The sequence below is a fragment of the Pagrus pagrus genome (genome assembly GCF_965226575.1).
Source record: "Pagrus pagrus genome assembly, chromosome: 12".
NCBI lineage: Eukaryota > Metazoa > Chordata > Actinopteri > Spariformes > Sparidae > Pagrus > Pagrus pagrus.
In genome coordinates, this window is record NC_140196.1 from 2989834 (window position 1) to 3009693 (window position 19860).

The 19860-nt window shown below is 40.8% G+C and overlaps 3 protein-coding genes across 10 annotated transcripts in view; 1 reads left to right on the forward strand and 2 right to left on the reverse strand.

Annotated features, from left to right (window-relative positions):
* The window catches only part of LOC311266434 (solute carrier organic anion transporter family member 5A1-like), a 39619-nt gene extending 28057 nt beyond the window's left edge, over positions 1 to 11562 (reverse strand). The window contains exons 1-3 of one of the 5 annotated variants that reach the window (XM_084368790.1): positions 11106 to 11562; positions 7521 to 8591; positions 3217 to 4611 (exon numbers count right to left, since the gene is read on the reverse strand). In XM_084368790.1, the coding sequence (XP_084224916.1) occupies positions 3217 to 4177 (961 nt within the window). In that variant the 5' untranslated portion in view covers positions 4178 to 4611; positions 7521 to 8591; positions 11106 to 11562. Of the gene's footprint in view, positions 1 to 3216; positions 4980 to 5844; positions 5900 to 5963; positions 5987 to 7520; positions 8592 to 11105 lie in introns of those variants that run through there. The other 4 variants (XM_084368791.1, XM_084368793.1, XM_084368792.1 and 1 more) reach the window with 4 other exon arrangements.
* Positions 11563 to 13562: 2000 nt separating this feature from the next.
* The window catches only part of LOC311266436 (double-stranded RNA-specific editase B2-like), a 39562-nt gene continuing 33264 nt past the window's right edge, over positions 13563 to 19860 (forward strand). For 3 of the 4 annotated variants that reach the window (XM_084368798.1, XM_084368801.1, XM_084368802.1), the window contains exon 1: positions 13564 to 13718. The gene's annotated coding sequence lies outside the window, so the exon portion shown is untranslated. Of the gene's footprint in view, positions 13719 to 19860 lie in introns of all 4 variants that reach the window. The other variant, XM_084368805.1, reaches the window with a different exon arrangement.
* Positions 16224 to 17901, reverse strand: LOC311266027 (E3 ubiquitin/ISG15 ligase TRIM25-like; the record flags this gene model as incomplete). The annotated part of the gene is made up of 1 exon (XM_084368213.1): positions 16224 to 17901. Exon 1 carries the CDS (start codon positions 17883 to 17885, stop codon positions 16224 to 16226), a length of 1662 nt encoding a protein of 553 aa, XP_084224339.1. The 5' UTR covers positions 17886 to 17901.

The window sequence follows — 19860 nt, forward strand, 5'->3', positions numbered from 1 at the left end:
TTTTCTTTTTTTACATTGAAATTAGGACCAATAGGCTCATTTATTTTACTAAACTGCAGCCAAAAGCGATAGATTTATTAAACTTTTCCCATTCATCCCTCCCTTTTTTTGTTTTATACTACAACCTGGAGAGCGTCCAATCACATTTCACTCTCCAGCCTCCTCACAGGTGACATCGTACCACCAACCGGCAGCTCCACTGATCAAAGTCTCTCTCTTTCTCGCTTCTCTTGTTTTAAAAAGAAGAAAAGAGTTCGGACCAGCACCAAGCAACTATGGGACTTTTCCCTCTTTTTCTCCCCAACGACAGGAATGCGTATAAGACCTTCCCCTCGTTCCCTCCGCCCCCCCTCCTCTCTTTCATAACCCGGCTCTCATTTGTTGGTTTAATTAGGCTTTACCTTGTTTGAGTCCACTGGGGCGAGAACTTGTGGGGAAGCATGTGAAAGGGAAAGGAAGAGGGAGCCGTTCGAAGGTCACATGGTTTGTTTGGCTGCAGAAGTATCTGGAGCAAGTGTCTGACGTGTAGTGTGGCTTTCAACTTCCTGCATGTCAGCCTCTCTGCTGACGTTCCTTTGAGCACGGCACGGACGCCTACTTAGTAACGTAAAAGGACACGTTCATCCAAAACCGATAATACAGTCATAGTCTACTCACCTCCACGCTGATTGAAAGTCAGGTGAAGTATCGTCGTCCACAAAACATTTCTGGAGCTTCACAGCAGAACAGTGTTGCAGCGTTCTGCTAAACAACTGAAGCAGCTTGAAACTTGATTTAAAACATGAAAAGCAACAAAAAATTAAACATAAAATGGCTCCATACCATTAGTACAGTGTAATCCAAGTGTCCAGAAGCCAAGAGATCTCAAAAATTTATTCAGAAAGATGTTTTTTACCCTCTTGACGCACTTGGAGAACGTGCACCCACTTCAGATGGGCTGCATGCTAACACTGTTAGCTTAACAGCTAAAGTAAAGATTTCAGGTTTAAAAAGGGGAAATTACGTCTTTTCAAATCAGTTCGGGATCTCGGCGCTTCTGAAAACGTGGATTATGCCAGACCAGCTGCATAGAGACAGTTGGGGTTTTTTTTAGGAGGGGGGAGGTGTTTTTTTTTAGGTTTAAAACAAGTCTCCAGCTGCTCCAGTTGTTAAGTGTAATGCTGCAACTTCACCCGACTATCCACATCAGCAGGGGGGTGAGGAGATAATGACTGCATTTTCCATTTTGGGCGAACTTTTCCTTTAAAATGTTAGGCGATGTGACAAATGTGCTGTTGGACGCTCACTACAGCGGCATCTTCGAACCGCCACCTGCTGAAATGCACACAGCTGCTGAATGGTGAATGTATGTGCAGTCATACATTGTCCACTCTGCTGACAGAGGCTGACCAGTGTATCTTTGGCCTGCATACAATGATGTTTTAAACAATGGCGCGCTTTAAAACTTTGAGGTAACAGTTTGCGTTTGGCTCATACGACAATGCACAGCCAGCCGCGTGCACAGCAGCTCCACAAAGAATCGGTTTTCCCAGTTTGGTGTGGAGGAACCGGACCGGGCTGCACAGAGCATCGCTGTTGGACTTCACTAATGCTCTTGTGACTGAACGGGAGCAAATCCCTGCAGGCAGTTCAACATCTGGTGGAAATCCTTTCCCCCTAAGACTGGAGGCTGTTATAACAGCAGATTAATGCTCGCGATGTTAGAATGACGCGTTCAGCAAACACATATGGGGGTAATATATCAGTGTCCGCATACTTTTGGCCATGAATGAGTCACATGAATGTTCAAAGGATGTATTTTTATGTATTTTTAATTTTGAAATTTCTGTTATTAAATTATTTCTTTTGACGTTTGTTGTTCCTAATTTGTTCTCATTTGCTTAATGTTGCTTAACTGCGGTACTTAAATATTTAACAGTTTGATATTTACCTTTAAAATATCCTGTGTACCTTGACTCTTAAAGGAATACTCCACCACAAACCTGGGTCTTAAATAACTCAACACGCAGCTGAAGTCAGACTTGATTCACAAACGTTACCAGAGAGTCACTGACATCCGAGTATCGGTGATCCGGGAAGGGTGGTATTTTATTTTAACTGTTTTTGTTGAACAGTATCTGAACATGTCCAACACTAACCTGCAAAAAGACACCAGGATAAAGTCAAGCTGTTACCCTCTTTTGTTTTCTTAGATAATAATTTTAATATGTAAATGACAGTTTTGGCTTTAAACCAATGATCTGTTAAGCTTTACACATCCAGATGTGATAGTCAGACAATAGACCGTATTCACAAGGCGGCCATTTTCCTCTCAGGGTGGGAGGCTCGAATGCTGGAATAACAAGATAATGTGATGACTCATATTTTGTAACGCTATCAAACAGTAACATTAGCTAGGAGCGCTAACGTTAGCTGTTGTCTGACGGAAGCTAGTCATCAAATATGTTGTTCTCACTTGAAATATGGAAGATTTCACATGTACCCTTTATATCGTCTATTCGGTTGGTGAAATTATCACAATTACCGACGTTTATTTGACTTAAGGAAATATTCTGTTGTAATCCAAGTCTCTGATTCATTTGTAAAGACGTTATTTGCTAAGCTAAGAGCGTTAGCACGCACCCCGACTGAAGTGAGCGCACCAGTTCGACTGCACATCGAGGATGTAAATAAAGTCTAAATTTGAGATCTCTGGGCTTCCAGAGACTTGAATTACACCAGACGAGCTGTGTGGAGACATTTATTTATTTTTCTTAACGTTTTAAAATCAAGTCTCCAGCTGCTTCAGGTGTTTAGGAGAACACTGCAACGCTGTGAAGCTCCAGAAATGTTTTGTGGACTACGAAACTTTACCCGACTAACCATCAGCTTGTGGAGGAGATAATGACTGAATTTACATTTTTGGGTGAACTGTTCCTTTAAAACTTAAGCCACATGGCGTGATTACTGAACATGAGGAACGATTATTGTCAGCTGTCACCAGTATGAATGTTGTATTTTGGGGTTGCTTGTGTCCTTATTTCTACTGAGGTGTGGAGGGAAGAGACAGATGTTCAGGTGTGAATCGTGCTCAGTGTGAACATCAACAAACATGAATACAACAACAGAAATTGTTTATCATTCAACCAATCACTGCAGAACTGATGTCACCGATTGGTTCACATTCAACCTGGACAACTCAGTGACATCAGCTGGCTGGTTGGCGGCGGCTCTTACCTAGATACAGCGAGGCGTTCTCCTTCTTGACGTTGTCGTCCAGGTAGGTGGGTCCCAGCGTGTAGATGGGCGTGGATCCCATCCCCACCAGGATCTGAGCAATGACGAACAGCGCCACGTACAGGTTGTGCTCGTTGCCTTCCTGGTCTCTGGGACAGGAAGTGATGTCGACACGGTCCCTGCCGCTGGCGTTGCTGTTCATGCACAGGCCTTCGTTGCCGGACGATGAGTTGACCTCCTGGATCTGGTAGGCCGGCGAGATGAAGTGAGGTAAGGAGAAGAGGGCGGCGCCCACAGCGATGAACACGCCGCCCACCGCCAGCCAGCGAGGCCTCTGGCCCCGCCCACCGAAGTAGCTGATGAAGACGACCACTAGGAGGCTCCCTATGTCGAAACAGCTGACGAGGAGGCCTGATTCGGAGCTCCTCAGGCTGTACCTCTTCTCTATGGTGGTGATGACGCTGCTGAGGTAGCCCGACACCATGAGCGACTGGATGAACGTCAGGTAGCACATGCAGAACAGGAAGCAGCGAGAGTCCTGTAAGAAAACGCTCAGGTACTTCCTGCTGGGCAGACGAATCTGAGCTAGCCTGGAAGCGAAAAACCCCGGGGGCTTCCTCCTCGCCATGTTTTTACTCCTACGGATCTCCGTGTTCTCCATGTACGAGCTCGGCCTGTTCAGCGCCGACTTCCCCGGCTTGGGCAGGTAGTTGGTCCTCGTCGGGGACTCGGCCTGGAAGGACTCGGTCTTGGCCGGGAGCTGGATGAACTCTGCGCTCTCCTCTGCCGTTATGGACATCCGCACAGAACTGGCCAGCAAGGTCTCCTCTTGTGGGCCTTCTTCATTCAAAATAGGCAAACTTTTAGATTTAAAGTCCGTACCCGGCTCCTCCTGCTCGCTGGAAAATCCTTCCTCCTTCTGAAGGGACTCTGACAGCTCTGCGTCCTCGTGGTCAGCCATTATTTCCAGTCAAACCCACCTTTCTTTTAGGAGATAGAAGAATAAGCCAAGCCTACATAGACAGTTCAGAGGCTGCTGCCCATTACATGTATTATTGATAGGAACATCTACTCCCACAAACACAGTCTGGCACACAAAGAGGCCCCAAAAAAAAGCAACAATGTCAACCAAAGAGACAGTAGACTCACAGCTTCTCTTATCTGCAGCCTCCGGCTTTGTTTATCTTGTCATGCACATTTGCCTTCTGCAACCATCTAATCCGGAGGTGGAGGCCGCTCAGGCCTCCTCAGCTTGACCGGCGGAGCTCCCGGGCCGGGGCTCCCTGCAGATGCACAACATTTCCACTCGATGGCTTCTCTCAGCAGGACGCTGCTGCTCGGCGGCTGGCAGGGATGAAATGAACGTGCAGAGCATGCGCCGCATCCCTGACAGCCCTGCCAATGAAGATCACAGTTACAATGTCACTTCTTTCGGTGCATTAGATGACGGAGCCCCCCATCTCCTCCTAACTCCTCCTCCCCAAGTCAAGGGCATCACCCCCCCGACGTTATCACCGCACCAGCTGTCCTCCCAGCGGGTGAGAGAGGCTGTCATTTAGTGATTATATATCTGTTGAAAATCCCTGGAGATGTGTACGAGAAGACACAAACGAGAGAAAAGCAGAAGGAGGAGTGCGAAACGAGAGAGGTCCGGAGCTCCGGTGGTGAGGTGCTCGGATAATAACCGCTGCCCAGAAACACCGCAGTGCTCAGCTGCTGTCGGCCGCTGCTTTCAAAACAACTGCGTCAAGCTGCGCAGTGAGCGGCACGGAAACGGGAACAGCGCACTTCAAAATAAAAGCGTCAGCATAGATTAAGGTATTGGGAAAAAATAAATTTCACCTGATTAATATTGTAAATGAGGTGGAATTTCTTCTCCAAAACTACACAGTGCCCCTTTAATGTATATTTCATGATAGAGTAAGTGCTACGTTTAAGGTGTAAATAATATTTAAAATTGTCAAACTGGAGGTAGTTTTAACAAAAAGGCTAATGCCTTCAAAGTGGGGGCACAACGTCGATTACACACAGAAAAAGCTGAGAAAGTGTCGCCGAACTCCATAAATTATCCAGCGTATTTGGACTTGTTTTCTCTGTAGGTTCATGTAACTTGTATATCTGGCCAAATTCTTACACATTTCTCAATTAGCACTGTCTATTAATAAATTCGGCTTGTGTCACTTTCACTAAAGGTTTAATTTAACATTCGATACCTACACCAAACGAGTGCCAACATCGGTAGCTAACGTTAGCTAGGTAGCGCAATTGAGGGGAAATTAACGTTAACAGTTGATCGACGTTTGCTTGTTATTAATAAACAAATAGCTAAACTTCATGTGCGGAATCATCCAGTAACAGTTAGACAAGGGTTAAATGCCTCCAGAACATATCTTATGCGTGTTTTACGGCGTGTTCAGCGGTACAGTTCGGGAAAAGGTGTTTTTTTAAATGGAGTTTGGCGTTTAAAGCTCTAACACAGCGCGTCGATTTAGCTCGGGCTTTACGTTGAAGTACAACCGGAAGTCCTTCTCTGCCTCCCAGCTAGCCGCACAGCTAGCAGCTAGCCCGCAGAGATAACGGTCACCGAGGAGTAAAAACTAAATAATGGCGACGCTTCGCTCTCCTAACCTGACATTACGAAGCGACAACGTGGCCTTGAAACCTTCATGTCCGCGCTACACCTCAGTCTCTGAGAGGACAGGCGGCTGAAAGTGGACAAAAAGACACGTTCACGTTAAAAATCTCACCTACTAAACAGCTTCTGTTCCGACCGGAAACACTTCAAATTAAAAGCGTGTGTCACCTAAGCACAGAGGCTGGCAGCAATGCCACTTCATTTTTTATTTCTGAAGCCCACAGGGGAAAGGGAAGTAGTAATACAGCAGACTATGAATAAGAGCAGAGCCACATGAGGCTGCACAACCTGCATTCACATAACAACAGGTTGTAAACACAGAACCATCACTCTGACAGAGCGGCTCATACAAGCTTCATACACAGATTTTAAGATAAGGAACTGTTACTGCTCTGAATACCAGGTAACACACTGAAATACAAATCTGTTTAATGACTTAACTGCAAATCTGTTGTCACTGTACATTCACAAAGTAATGTGATGCTCTGACTAAATAAAAATATTAAAACTTTGTAATAAGAGTTTATTTATTCATCCATTTTCACTTTCAATAATTGTTATAGCCCAAAAAATATGTCTTTTTGCCATTAAATGCAGCTGCTGGTTAAAAAAAAAAAAAAAGAGGACTTTTTTTTTGTGTATTTAAATCTACATTGACTAACAGCCATTTGCGGTAAACAGACTTCTGGTTTTCTGTTTTTACATTCAAGAATTGCTCTTATATTTAGTTTGTTTGTTTTCTCCTAGTAGTATCTCTCAAAATAACATTACTTGCGCATCTTTGGTGCATCTTATACTGTTTTTAATGTGCACGTTTAACTTGTCTTACCTGTTATACACTGAAATCATTATAATGTTCTGTTTTAATGTAGCATTTGAAGCCCCTTTCCAAAACTCGGTTGTACGGTTGACAAACTGATGATAAAACCAAAAAGAATTTCGAGGAACTTTATTTTTTTCCCAGATTTCCAATACTTCCTATTTGTGGCTTTTATTTTGAATGCGTCCGTATTTCCGGTCCTCGCTGAGTGCCGTCAACTTGACGCGGCTTCGTGTCTGGTGGAGGTTTGTTGTGTATTGAGGACGCGACGGGCCGGCGGGGGGCGGAGCTACACACAGCGGAGTGAGAGACGTTCCCAAATGGAAGAAGAAGAGAGGAGACTCCAGTGAAACTTCACTGTCACCTCCTGAAAGACAACAGAGGAGACAGGAGAGACCAATGTAAACAGAACAAACACAAAACAAAACTAATATAATCACTGATTAAAACACAACTATTAAAGAATGAAATACAAGAGGGGAAAAATAATTGTCATTTTTGAGCATATTTTTATTGTAACGACCTTGATGCAGGAGTATTTCTACACTGTGGTATTGTTACTTTTACTTAAGTACAATATGTGAATACTTCCACTGCTGCAGCCTGAACCACAGGTGACAGGTGGCAACAGTCAGACCAACATGAACAGGACAAAAAACAACACCGAAAAAATAGTGTATAATAATAAATCAATAAATAATAGCAACTGCAAATGTGTAATGAAAACTACAAGACAGTAAACAAAAACAAAAATTCAATATTTGAATATATATTGTTTTTTGACCCTGATGCAGGACTTTTACTTGTAGCAGAGTATTTCTTCACTGTGATATTGTTAAATCTACATACCTTGATGGAGTCTGTTGTAACAGAGGTCCTCAGTACGCAGGTCGCCCAGTCAGCTTGTTTGTTGTTCAGGACTGCATGACGTGTTTTTGAGATGTGGGAGGTGTGCATGTTGGATCTACCCCAAACACCCGAGGAGACCACTACACTCTCTAAAACCTGGAGGTATTTGCTTCAACCTGCAAGCAAGCTAATCTGCTTCTATGTCAGCTGCTGCTGGACCACTACTGTCTGATGATGAGTTTTCCCTCTTTCACATTTAAATAAGATTTGACTATAATTGTTTCACCTCCTTTTTAAAAAAATGTTTCAGGCAACTTCTTCCATCACTTTTCAAGTGAACAAATGAGCGGCAACATAAATGTCTTTGAGGAAGATTCTCCTGAAAGCTTGTACTTTTCTCCCAAATTGTTTGATAATTACTTCCCACATCCCTCCAACTGTGCTCCACTATTAAAACAAACACTCTTTGATTTTGCTGTAGTACCTGTCAGCATTATTTAGGGGCAAAAAAACAAAACCCTTAAAGTTTGAAAATTTCAGACGTGTATCAAATTTTGGTGGATATTAAAACAAAAATGTGGGTTTTGGGGACATTATGACATAATGTGGGCTTTTATCTCTGTAAGATGATTTTTTGATGACCATATAAATCACCTGTTTTAACAGCTGAATCATATTTGTTGCTTTTGAGTGATATCAACTGGCTGATTGTAGTTGAACAGCGTTGAGACTTTAGGTTTGCCTCTTTAATTATATATTCCTTTATTAAACCCACAGTGGGGAGGCGCTACATATACATCTATATAATATATATGCACTTTATCAATTATTCAGTGCCTACATAGGCACTACTCTATTCTATAGCAACCAGCAGATAATAAACAATAAACACAAAACATAAACACTTTGTGTATTTTACTGCTTCACCCGGCAACAAGCTGAGTCACAGCTGCAGCAGCCGGCCTACCAGTCTGATTACCACGGCAACCGGCATGCCACAGCAGTGTGTGTGTGTGTGTGTGTGTGTGTTTTGCTGAATCACAGGAACAGCATCAGTCTTCATACAGAATCCTATAACAGTAATAAAACACAATAATAAATCTAAATTGCTGTTTTTAAACTGGGATCTGGTTCAGCAGCGATTTCATTACAAACTGTTTCTGCAGAGAAAAAATCACTTTTACAGATAAACAAAGAAGAAATGCAGCTCAAAGTGTTCGACACTGAAACAGAAAGAAAAACAAGAAAAACAACAGGTTAATTTATGTCATTCATCCATCTCGTCTCTGTTTACAGGTGAGTTATTATTTCTTTAAGAACACAATCTTTTAACTCAAAGATGTATTTTCCTCTTCACCTGTGATCACATGTCCGTGCTCTCACTGGTGCAGTGACTCAGACTCACACAGGCAGTAAACAGTCTCTGATTTTACTTTAGCCTCCTACTGTTTTGACGTCACTGTCGCAGCAGCACAGGTGTGAAAGACGGCGCAAGTAAATAGTTTTTTCTGTGGTCAGTGAAGTTGTATAAGGTTGTTTATATATGTAAAAATGAAACGGACTACAAAAGGCTTTAAATCCTAAAAGTGTCGCCTGATTGGAGGAATTTAAACTTATACTATATACTGTTACCCTACATTTCTGAGGGAAATATTGTACTTTTTACTCAACTACATTCATTTGATTCAGATTTAAAATATTGACAAATGAATAATGATATTAATGGCAGCTGGCAGTATAAGTTTGTAGTATGGCTGTACTGTGAAGAGCCATGTATCTGTAAAAAGTCAGAAAAACAGCCTGTTTATAAACGGCAGCTGGCAGTTTATAAACATTCACGTGTTACTACACCTCAGTGCATCAATAACTGTTATTTAATACATACGATTCTGAAATGGACCATTCTGTATGATGAATACTTTTTGTACTTCATATTATTTATTATTAGTCTATTTTTTTATTAAGTTGATCTGAATACTGTGACTCATTTGTTTCGATAGATATTTATTATTAAAAACAACCTGAACAAACCTGCACCAGATGATAAGAAATACGCTTAATGGGACCATTAAAAGACCGTCTTTTAGGAAATTTAAGCCCAAAGTGTGACTCAGAGCCGAGTGCTGTATTTCTCATATGACAACAGTGACACCTGCTGGCCATAGGCAGCAACTGACAATAGAAAAAGGCATTTTATCTGTGCTTTGAATTCTTACAAAGACAAATAATATTGAAATACCAAATTAAAATGTCTTTAATCATTTTAAAGCACACAAGCTTGACTTTACTTCATTTTTTGACAGCTTCAGTTACTTTACAGATACTTTTTTTTCATATCCTTCCTGTCCAGTGAAAACTCTTTTAATCCAAGCGATGATTTTGAACATGAATGTTTGCAATAAACGGAAGGATTGGACTGATGTTCTGGTACATGTAGTGAAACTTCTCCTTCTGAAGATAAATAAACTATTTCATATCCCAGTTGGATGACAAACAGGCTGTTTTTCTGACTTTTTACAGATACATGGCTCTTCACAGGGCAGCCATACTACAAACTTATAGTGCTCTACTTCAGTGAAGTTAGTTTTATGTTGGATATTCGACAGACATTCGCAAGCCACGCACACATTTCAAGTGCACCCATATTGCAGACTTTACAGTAAACACACGGTGTACAGACTTCCTTTCTGTTTTTAAAATAAAAATGTGGGATATTTAAAGCAGAGATACTGTGTTTAAAGCTATTGAGCTAAAATGCTAATATTTGCATCTAAGAATTAATAAAAAATATTTAGAGAAGATGTAGCTTCGAGGTCATGTGATCAATTGACTCAAAATTATTTTGGGATCATGTAACTACACTGGCTGCATGAGATACGCCTCTTGTTTTTACATTTTACATCTGTTAATATTTTTTATTAATTTTTATTTGCAAATATTAGCATTTTAGCTCAATAGCTTCCAGGTCATTAGCATTTTAGCTCAATAGCTTCCAGGTCATGTGATCAATTGACTCAAAATCATGTTGGGATCATGTAACTACACTGGCTGCATGAGATACACCTCTTGTTTTTACATTTTACATCTGTAAATATTTTTATTAATGTTTATATGTAAATATCAGCATTTTAGCTCAATAGCTTCTCAATAGCTTTAAACACAGTATTTCTGCTTCAAATAGGATCCCACATTTTTATTTTGAAAACAGGAAGTCGGTACACGCTGTAGCCGTCTTCTCCGTGTGTTTACTGTAAAGTCTGCAATACGGGTGCACTTTAAATGTGTGAGTGGCTTGCGAATGTCGAATATCCAACTTAAAACTAACTTCACTGAAGTTGATGCTCTTACATTATATGATGCAACGCTGTAGATTAAAGTAGCCAGCAGTAGATAAAGTAGTTAAAATGAGCTCAACCTAAAACATCTACAGCAGGAAAATGATACACATGAACGCGGCAGCAATATTAATCATCATGTATAAAAACACTAACAGAGGCCATTTTACAGCACGAGTACTTTTACTTTTCATACGTTAAGTACAATTTGCTTTAGTATAATTTACCATTCCGACAGTTTAATACTCACTAGTTGTTATTCGTCATGTAGAGTGAACGCACACTTGTGTTAGCATCTCCAGTCGAGCCATCCTGCTAACGTTAGCTGGGCTGACTCTGTTAGCATCGCTAGTGCTAACACAAGCAGCGCCTGCTTCTTACAGCTGTTCAGGAGTGTTGTCATCATAAGTGGCCGCCGTGAAAAAGTTATTCATCTTCGGTGGTTTTGCCACAAACTTTCCATTTTCCTCCCGCTTCCTCCGTTTTTCTTCAACCTCTTTACTTCTTTTCGCGCGGTTTGTTTTGCTAGTTTTCGCTGAATCATTTCTGCACATGCGCAGTAAGAGGGGATAGTCCAATGTGGTGGAGACTGAAGGGGGGATAAAATAAACACGTAATTAATTAGCGAAAAGTCAAAGAAAAACTTTCTTAACCATCAGTTTATGAGACGTTTGGCGCCCAAAGCAATAAACTTTGCCTAACAATCCTAACTAGAGAAGGCAAGTCCTGAAGAACTTGCGGTTGTGAATGCACCCTGCTGAGAAGCTGACGCCAAATGCGGATTGCTGGCGTTGAAAACTTTGAATAATGTCCAGAATATATGAAATATGTTGAATATTTTAAGGTTTTTGAAGAGCTGACGCCAAATGTGGATTGCTGACGTTGAAAACTTTGAATAATGTCCAGAATATATGAAATATGTTGAATATTTGAAGGTTTTTGAAAAGCTGACGCCAAATGCGGATTGTTGGCTGTGAAAACTTTGAATAATGTCCAGAATATCTAAAAACTGTGAAATAATTTAGGGTTTGTTGAAAAGCTAAGGCCAGACTGAATTGGTGGCTTGAATTTATTTGAAGTCTCGTCTGAAGACAATGAAGCTTCCTAATAGTTGGGTGAGAATGAAGGATTAAAAATAGAATATAAGCTGTGAGCCAAACAGGAGTATGAAGAGATGTTACAGTGAGAATGGATCAAATACTCTGAATGGGACTGAAACGTTAAATAAATGTCAATGTGTCAGTGATTGGGAACATTTCAATATTTAGATGGAGATTCTGGCTTGAATGAATGAAAAGATAATAGTTAAATATAGTTGAAATGTTGGGAAATATACTCTGTAATACACTGGGTGTAGTAAACTGACTCATTGATAAATCTGTCTCTCTATCTCGGTTGCCACAGTGACGGTAACCAGGGTGGTCGCGGCAACGGACTGTGAGAGTTGATTTAATAGTGATTTCTGCTGAGGTTCACCTCACATTAACATGCTTCTCCCTCCAAAACAGTAACTGCTATCACTCAAATAATGATATGGTCAAAACTATGAGAGTCTTGTCACCATTTTGTGAAATTTTTGTGTGTGTGTGGTCAAAAATGTGTCTTGTGGAGCAGTTCAGAAAAGTGGATGTGTTTGCCTGCCTCCAGATATTTTTCCTATCAGTTTCATGGGAATTGATGCGGCAGTTGGTCGGTGTTGCTTTCAGTTAAACGCCCACTGAGCCAAGAGTTTTTGTCCGATTGGCTCCAGAGAACCACTCTAGCGACCGGCACGAATTTTCCTACAAGCTGATGTGGTTATTTTTCTGCTGGAGTGAAAATTGTGGATGCAAGCGCGAGTTGAAGACGAGATTTTCTGAATTTTTTTGAGGTGCTCCCCACTCTGTCAGTTGGCTCCTCCACTCTGGCTCTCAACATTCCACCCCATACACACCAATGCAAAAATCTGAAACTGCCTGAAAAGTTACCGATGTTTGAACTGCGACTGTGCAAAAAGTATGAATGCTGTGAGAAAGATGAATACAGGCTTGAATGTTGACAAATAGTTGAATATTTCAAAGTTTGAATGGAGTTTCTATCTGGAAGTGTGAATGATTAGCTGAGCTTTGAAAATGCTTGAAAAAGTGTGATCCACCCAATACACACCAATGCAAAAATCTGAAACGTTACCGATGTTTGAACTGCGACTGTGCAAAAAGTATGAATGCTGTGAGAAAGATGAATACAAGATTGAAAGTAGACAAATAGTGGAATATTTCAGAGTTGGAATGGAGTTTCTATCTTGAAGTGTGAATGACTAGATGAGTTTTGAAAATGCTTGAAAAAGTGTGAAATTTGAGATTTTTTGAACATTCCGTAATCTGCTTGAATGGGAAAAAATGGCCGGAAAACGCTGAATATCTCGGAAATTATGAATGATATGAATGAGAAAAATAGACGCGGTCGATTCCCAATTGAGATGAATATTTTGGTTTTTGAATGGAGTGAATACGTTGAAAAATGTTGAAGGAGTTAAGGGCCAAACTTTCTGACCCGGAAGATATAATAATAAAAAAAATAAAAATAAAAATAAAGAATTCCGTGCGTAGAAGAACATATGTTGTGAATGCCTCCTGCATTCACAACCAATTATATATGTATTATGTCTTAATGTTGTCAGTGATCAGTAAGCTATGGCTGCTAGGTAACAGTCACTCAGGTGCCGTCGTAAAGTAAGCCCCGCCCACAGGCTCAGTGGCGACAGCAGGCAGTTCGCGCCAAAATGCCAATCTCAGGGTTTACGGCAGAAGATTGGCGCCAAAACCGTAAACGGTTAATGGTCGCTGACCCGACGGATCCAGCAGCGCCTGTTTGAGGACCTGAGGTGAGTACACTTGCTGTGTTAATGTGGTTAATTTGTACAATTACCTGCTCAGGAAGGTTAAATGTATGTCTGTGTGGGAGTTGGAGTGATTTTAACACTGATTGACTTGAATCCAGTCCTGAAGGCTTAGATGAGTCATGTTTACACCCCTCTCAAGCTACAAGTACAGGTGACATTAAGCTAACATTAGCTTTTACTGACAGTGAGCTTGCACTAATTGGCTTATTACCTGAGTTAAACCCAGTAAATAGATCAATTTACAGTATCTGCGGTGCCTCCACCTCCTGTTACCACAGCCCGGGGACCAGCCTCACTCTCATATCGTTAGTTTTGTTTTCACTGTAAATGTGACTGACTCTGAACACAAAGCCGGAGACTTCTCATCAAACTGTAAAGTGTTAAGGTCAATTCGGCTTGTACATAATCCTCTAAATACATTGTAATAAAGTCAGTGATAAACGCTATTATTTTTCAGATACACCAAACCTCCATTGTGATTTTGATGTTTTTTTCTGTCGTGTTTATTACATGATTTACACCACATTAAACTCAATTTGGGGCAGAATCCCGAATCAGCCGCTCGTTTTGGTAAAGTCGGTGTGAAACCTGGTTAATGTTAAATGTAAAGTTTAAAGTCAAAGGATGGAGTTGTTTTCATCGCTGTTAGCTAGCGGACCATAAAGATGTTGCAGTTTCACTGTGGGGTTTGGTAAACCTGTAACCAGTTGCTTTTAATAACTAGTAAGGACACATGAACCGGTGTTGACAGTGTAAAGGTCTGTTTTGAGTCATTTCCCCATCGTGTTTCTACAGACAGGTTTGCTTGTTAGCTAAGTAGTCCGTGTGTGTGTCCGTGTGTGTCTCCGTGTGTAGCCATGACCTTGCTGTATAACATACTAATGACACCACCGTTAGCCCTGAATATCTGGAAAAACTCTGAATATAAGGTGACCAAGAGGATCGATATGTCATTAAAATATTCCGTGTTATTATCTATGAATTGAAAAACGGGGACAATTCAGGTTACTCCTATATTGCTCATGTTAACTGCTGTATTAAAACTATGGTGCAGGTATTACCTACTTAAAATGGCTGCTTAAAGTATAAAAAGAAAAACGACGGATGTTGCAGTAAAATGCTCCTTGTCAGTGTTTTATATCAGATCCAGTCACCAATGTGTCAGGCAGACATCTCAAAAATCTATCAAACATAATTCAGAAAATCAACACACCCAAGTTGCCTCTACCTTCTACTGCACATATTTTAATTAAAGCGCAAAATAAAAACGTTTAAATGTAAATATTACAAATTTCTGATTATGCATAAAACTAGTGGATTGTTTGATTGACTGTAAAACATATCAGGTAAAACAGGAGAATCGTCTTCAACAGAAAGAAAATAAACAACCATCCTTTATATCAGGTTAAATGTCAAGTTATGAATTTATTAATTAAGTAAATCCTTCACAAAATGTATACTGTACATTTCATTAGTAGATTTCTAATTCAGGATCAGATGAGAATAAAGTCTCAAGTACAACAACAACTGTAATCATGAGAATTTCATCAAATCAGGCAGCAAAATAATATTAATCGATCAGAGAAAAACAATAAAATATTATAAATGGTCAGCAGTGATGTTCATAGTGTATTTTTCACATATCTTTTACATGAAAAATGCCAAAAAGTTACAAGAAATTCAATAGATTATTTAAGATGATTCAGATCAAATATATCTCTTTATGATAAGCATTTCATGACATTATTAAACACTCAATAAGTATAAACATTACACCCATATGTGCAATTCCCATGTCCACAAACTATGCTAATGTCTGAGTATGTGATAGTTAAATATATGTAAAGAGTGACCTCTGGTGGGAACACTTAATGTCTGCAGAAAGCTGACAGAGAGTCGCATAGAAAATAAAAGTTACCATATTAGACACTGATCCAGTGATTATTAACATTTAAATTGTAATGAAAGCTTCATCTCAACTGCTTCAACACTAGTAATGCAAACACCCGACATTTAAACATACACCAAGTACATTTACTTAATTACTGTGCTAACAAAACCTGAGAAATTAGCATTTAACCGGAGTATATATTAAAGATGCAGAATATGCATACACAATGTAAATAAGAAAACAGGTTAAACTCTCCCTCAGTACACATAAAGTGACATGTTACTGAGTAATTTTTTACAACCAGCACTTTACTTCAATTATTTTACTGCAAATATATACATTTAATGTCTGAAAGCTAGTGTTTTTCAGGAATGATATATCAAAACCTTCAGTAAAGGTCCTGAATACTTTAACAGCACCCTGCAGGAATGTTGTATTTTACATTTCAGATTAGTTTTGTAGAAACTTAATAATAACTGAAGAGTTAGTATTACAATGGCAAAGCAAACCCAAAATACCAAAGTTCCAACTACTCTTCCACTTAGTTCTAGTTTAGAAAACTAAGGATCATACATTTTCTGTTAAGTAGCTTTTGCCTACTCTATCTCACACAGTTCAGCAGTGTTTCCAGGGGGACCATAAAGAAGAAGTCCAACATGGACAGGCTGTTTGAATGTGCTCTCGACTGTGATGATGTGACTCATGGTTTCAGAGATGCTGTAGAAGGACAGATTACCTGCACTGTGATCCAGGTACACTCCAATTCTGGAGGACTGAGAAGCTTTGAAAGGAATGGTCTTATTGTTATATCTAATTTCAGAACGCTGTTTGTAAAAATCAGCTGCCCAAGACTTATCATTATCTCCAAATCTTTCATTAACAGTGTCACTGTCTTTGTAAGCTACTACGACTGAAACTCCTCCCTGACCTTTCTCCACCTCCCAGTAACAACGTCCAGTCAGACTCTCTCTACTCAGCACCTGCAAATTATTAGTGAATCTGTCTGGGTGACTAGAATAAGACTGATCTGTATTCATGAAGGTTACTTTTCTGTTCTCTTTAGATAATGACAGACGAGTGTTTACCGTGTTTGGATCCAGTGTGATTTTATGTTTATATTCTAATAATCCAGCTCTGGTCGTGGGTTGTTGTGACAGTAAAACATCCACTTTAGTCACTTTCAGTGAGATGTTTGTCCATGTCTCTCTTAGAACGTCCTCTAGTTTATTTCTGACCTCTGACACAGCTGCTGTCACATCCTCAAAGTACTTCAGACAGTTGGGGTTGATCTTGCTGAAGTATTTAGATCCAGTGAGTGCTGGCAGTGAGGGGTAGTTGTGTAGAAACTGGTTGTGATCCTCTGTGTGTGAGAGCTTCTTCAGCTCAGCGTCTTTCCTCTTCAGCTCAGTGATCTCCTGCTCCAGCTTCTCCTGAAGCTCTTTGACTCGACTCACTTCAGTTTCCTGCTGGGATCTGACCTGCTGCTTCACATCAGAGCGTCTTTTCTCCATGAGACGGATCAGCTCGGTGAAGATCTTCTCACTGTCCTCCACTGCTTTATCAGCGGAGCCATTGATGGCCTCCACCTCCTGTTGAAGCACCTTCACATCTTCCTCTCTGTCCTGGATTCTCTGCTGGATGTTTTGTCGACTCCCCTCCAGCTCTCTCTGCCTCTCAGTCCTCGCTGCTGCAGCTGACACTGTGTCGTGGCCTTTATGTTCGTCCACAGAGCAGAGATAACAGATACACTGCTGATCAGTACGGCAGAACATCTTCATCACCTCATCATGACGAGAGCAGATGTTGTCCTGGAGCTTCTCTGACGGCTCCACCAGCTTGTGTTTCTTGAGTTGAGCCACATCAAAGTGAGGCTGAAGATGTTTCTCACAGAAAGAGATCAGACAGACCAGACAGGACTTGACAGCCTTCAGTTTCCTCCCAGTGCAGACATCACAGGCCACATCTTCAGCTCCAGCATAGCAGAGATCAGCAGGAGCAGCTTGGAGTCCAGTCTTCTTCAGCTCCTCCACTAAAACTGCTAACATGGTGTTTTTCACCAGGACAGGCCTCGGTGTGAAGCTCTGCCTACACTGAGGGCAGCTGTGGGTTTTCTTCTCATCCTCTTTGTCCCAGTGGGTTTTAATACAGTTCATGCAGTAGCTGTGTCCACAGGGAATAGTCACTGGATCCTTCAGTAGATCCAAACAGATCGAACAAGAAATCGTGTCCAGGTCCAGCTGAACTCCTTTGTCCGCCATTTCACCTGTCTGTAGTAACGACGTGTCTGATTCTCACTTCCTGATAAATGAAACTAGTCTGAATTCTATTCTTAACAGTGGGCGGTTCTTCAGTGAATGGGGACGGTCAGATCCTGCACATTATCACATGTTGGCCACACCCACCTTCAAACTGTAGATCTGAAGGGGAGAGATCAAGGAAATATACAATACGGACAAAGTAAACCTTTGTTTACTTTACCTTTGAAGCTTTGCTTCATTCCAGAATCAGGTTGTGTTTTGTTCCTCATTCTTCTTCGGTCACTTCACATTGTGACAACGTTACACTGTTCTTTCTACTCAAGATACACAGTTGAAATTAAGCAAAGTAGGGATATTCGGTTGTGAATGAAGTTGTGAGTTTTATCAAATAAAAATAAAATGGAGGGTCTGATCCCCATAGACATGTTTACTACATACTGTAGGTATAAAGTCTTTCAATAACAATAAACAAAGGGAATAAGACCAGACAGCAAAAAACAGACAGCAGCTAATGAGTTGGCCTGTACCTTTCACTGGCTATGGAAACTGGCAATTGTGATGTGGAGTGTAACCTCTCATAAAAAAGTAGGGTGTGGAAGGAGCTTCAGCGAGTATAATAGTTAAGTTAGACAGCCTATAGTTTTACAACCCTCCACGCACAGCCCCAGTTCTGGAACATCACAAATGGGGTCTAAAGTCCAACATTAACGGCAGCAGTGAGCACTGCAGTGTTGGAGGTTTTAAGAGTTACCGCTATGCGACTGCATGTCTCAGACATGAAGGCTCTGACTGTTGTTATAGCATGTGCTGCCTGAACAGGACACAAAGAAGAGTAATCCCACTGTTTTTATATTACAGAAAGAGGTGCGTTTTGAAACAGGTAGTGTGTGTTTAGTCATCTTTTACAATAACAGAATTATAACAGACGAGGAAGAGTGAAGGATACACTGGACTCACTGGCTTTCTTCTCAGTTGGAAAAGACAAAGATAACATATTCAATCATTAATATCAAAGACAGTCTGCCTCCTCTGGAGACATTTAACCAAGTCTCAGTGCCTTTGTGTTGCTCATCGTATATTGTGGTGAAATAAATGTTCCTTGTTCTAATAAAGGAGACGCATCCATGACCCTTTCCTGAGTCCCGCTATTAAGTTCATGCAGTAAATACGTCCACAGGGAACAGTCAGCAGATCCTTGTGTTGATCCAGACAGATCAAACAAGATATGTAGCCCGGTAACCCTAACCTGATCAGCAGTACATAAGGCCTTATCAACTCTCTCACTTATGTAAAACCTGGCAGGTCTTTAAAAGGGGAGGGAACATTGAAATTTGTGGGCAGAGCTTGGACGGACCTTAATGATCTGCAAGCAAGAAGAAGAGGGAGGGGTTATCAGGCCATCACACATTTCTGGCCTGCCTCCGGGCCTATTCAGATGTGGGTGATAGAAAATGTCTTCAGCAGAGCAATCACAAACTATACAGAGACTTTTGATTGAATTGACAACATTAGCCTGATGATTTGCCACAGAGGCAGGAAGAAGCAGCATAGACATGCATGTTTACATTACATGGAAGCAATGTTAGACAGTGATCCAATGATTATTGACTTTTAAATTGTAAACCAAGTATCAGTTTTACTGCTTCAACACATGCATGCAAACAGTCATGCTAAGTACATATACTTAGTGCGCTTAATAAACCAAATAGTTTACATAATGTATTTTTAAGTTTTGGATGCTGTAGTGAGAACAAAATGAGCAGACTTTGTTCTGTTACAGACCTGCAGCGTCTGTCAGTTTGATTTATTCAGGAACAAACAGAATCTGCATGTTTGCACATGAAGTCTTCTCTCATCTTATAATTCAACGATGAGCCGATCGCGCCACGTTTCACTTATCAATAACGTAGATATTCTTCATCAGCCGGAAATGTTTTGTGACTTTCAGCTTTCTGCTGTAATTAAGATCCTTTTG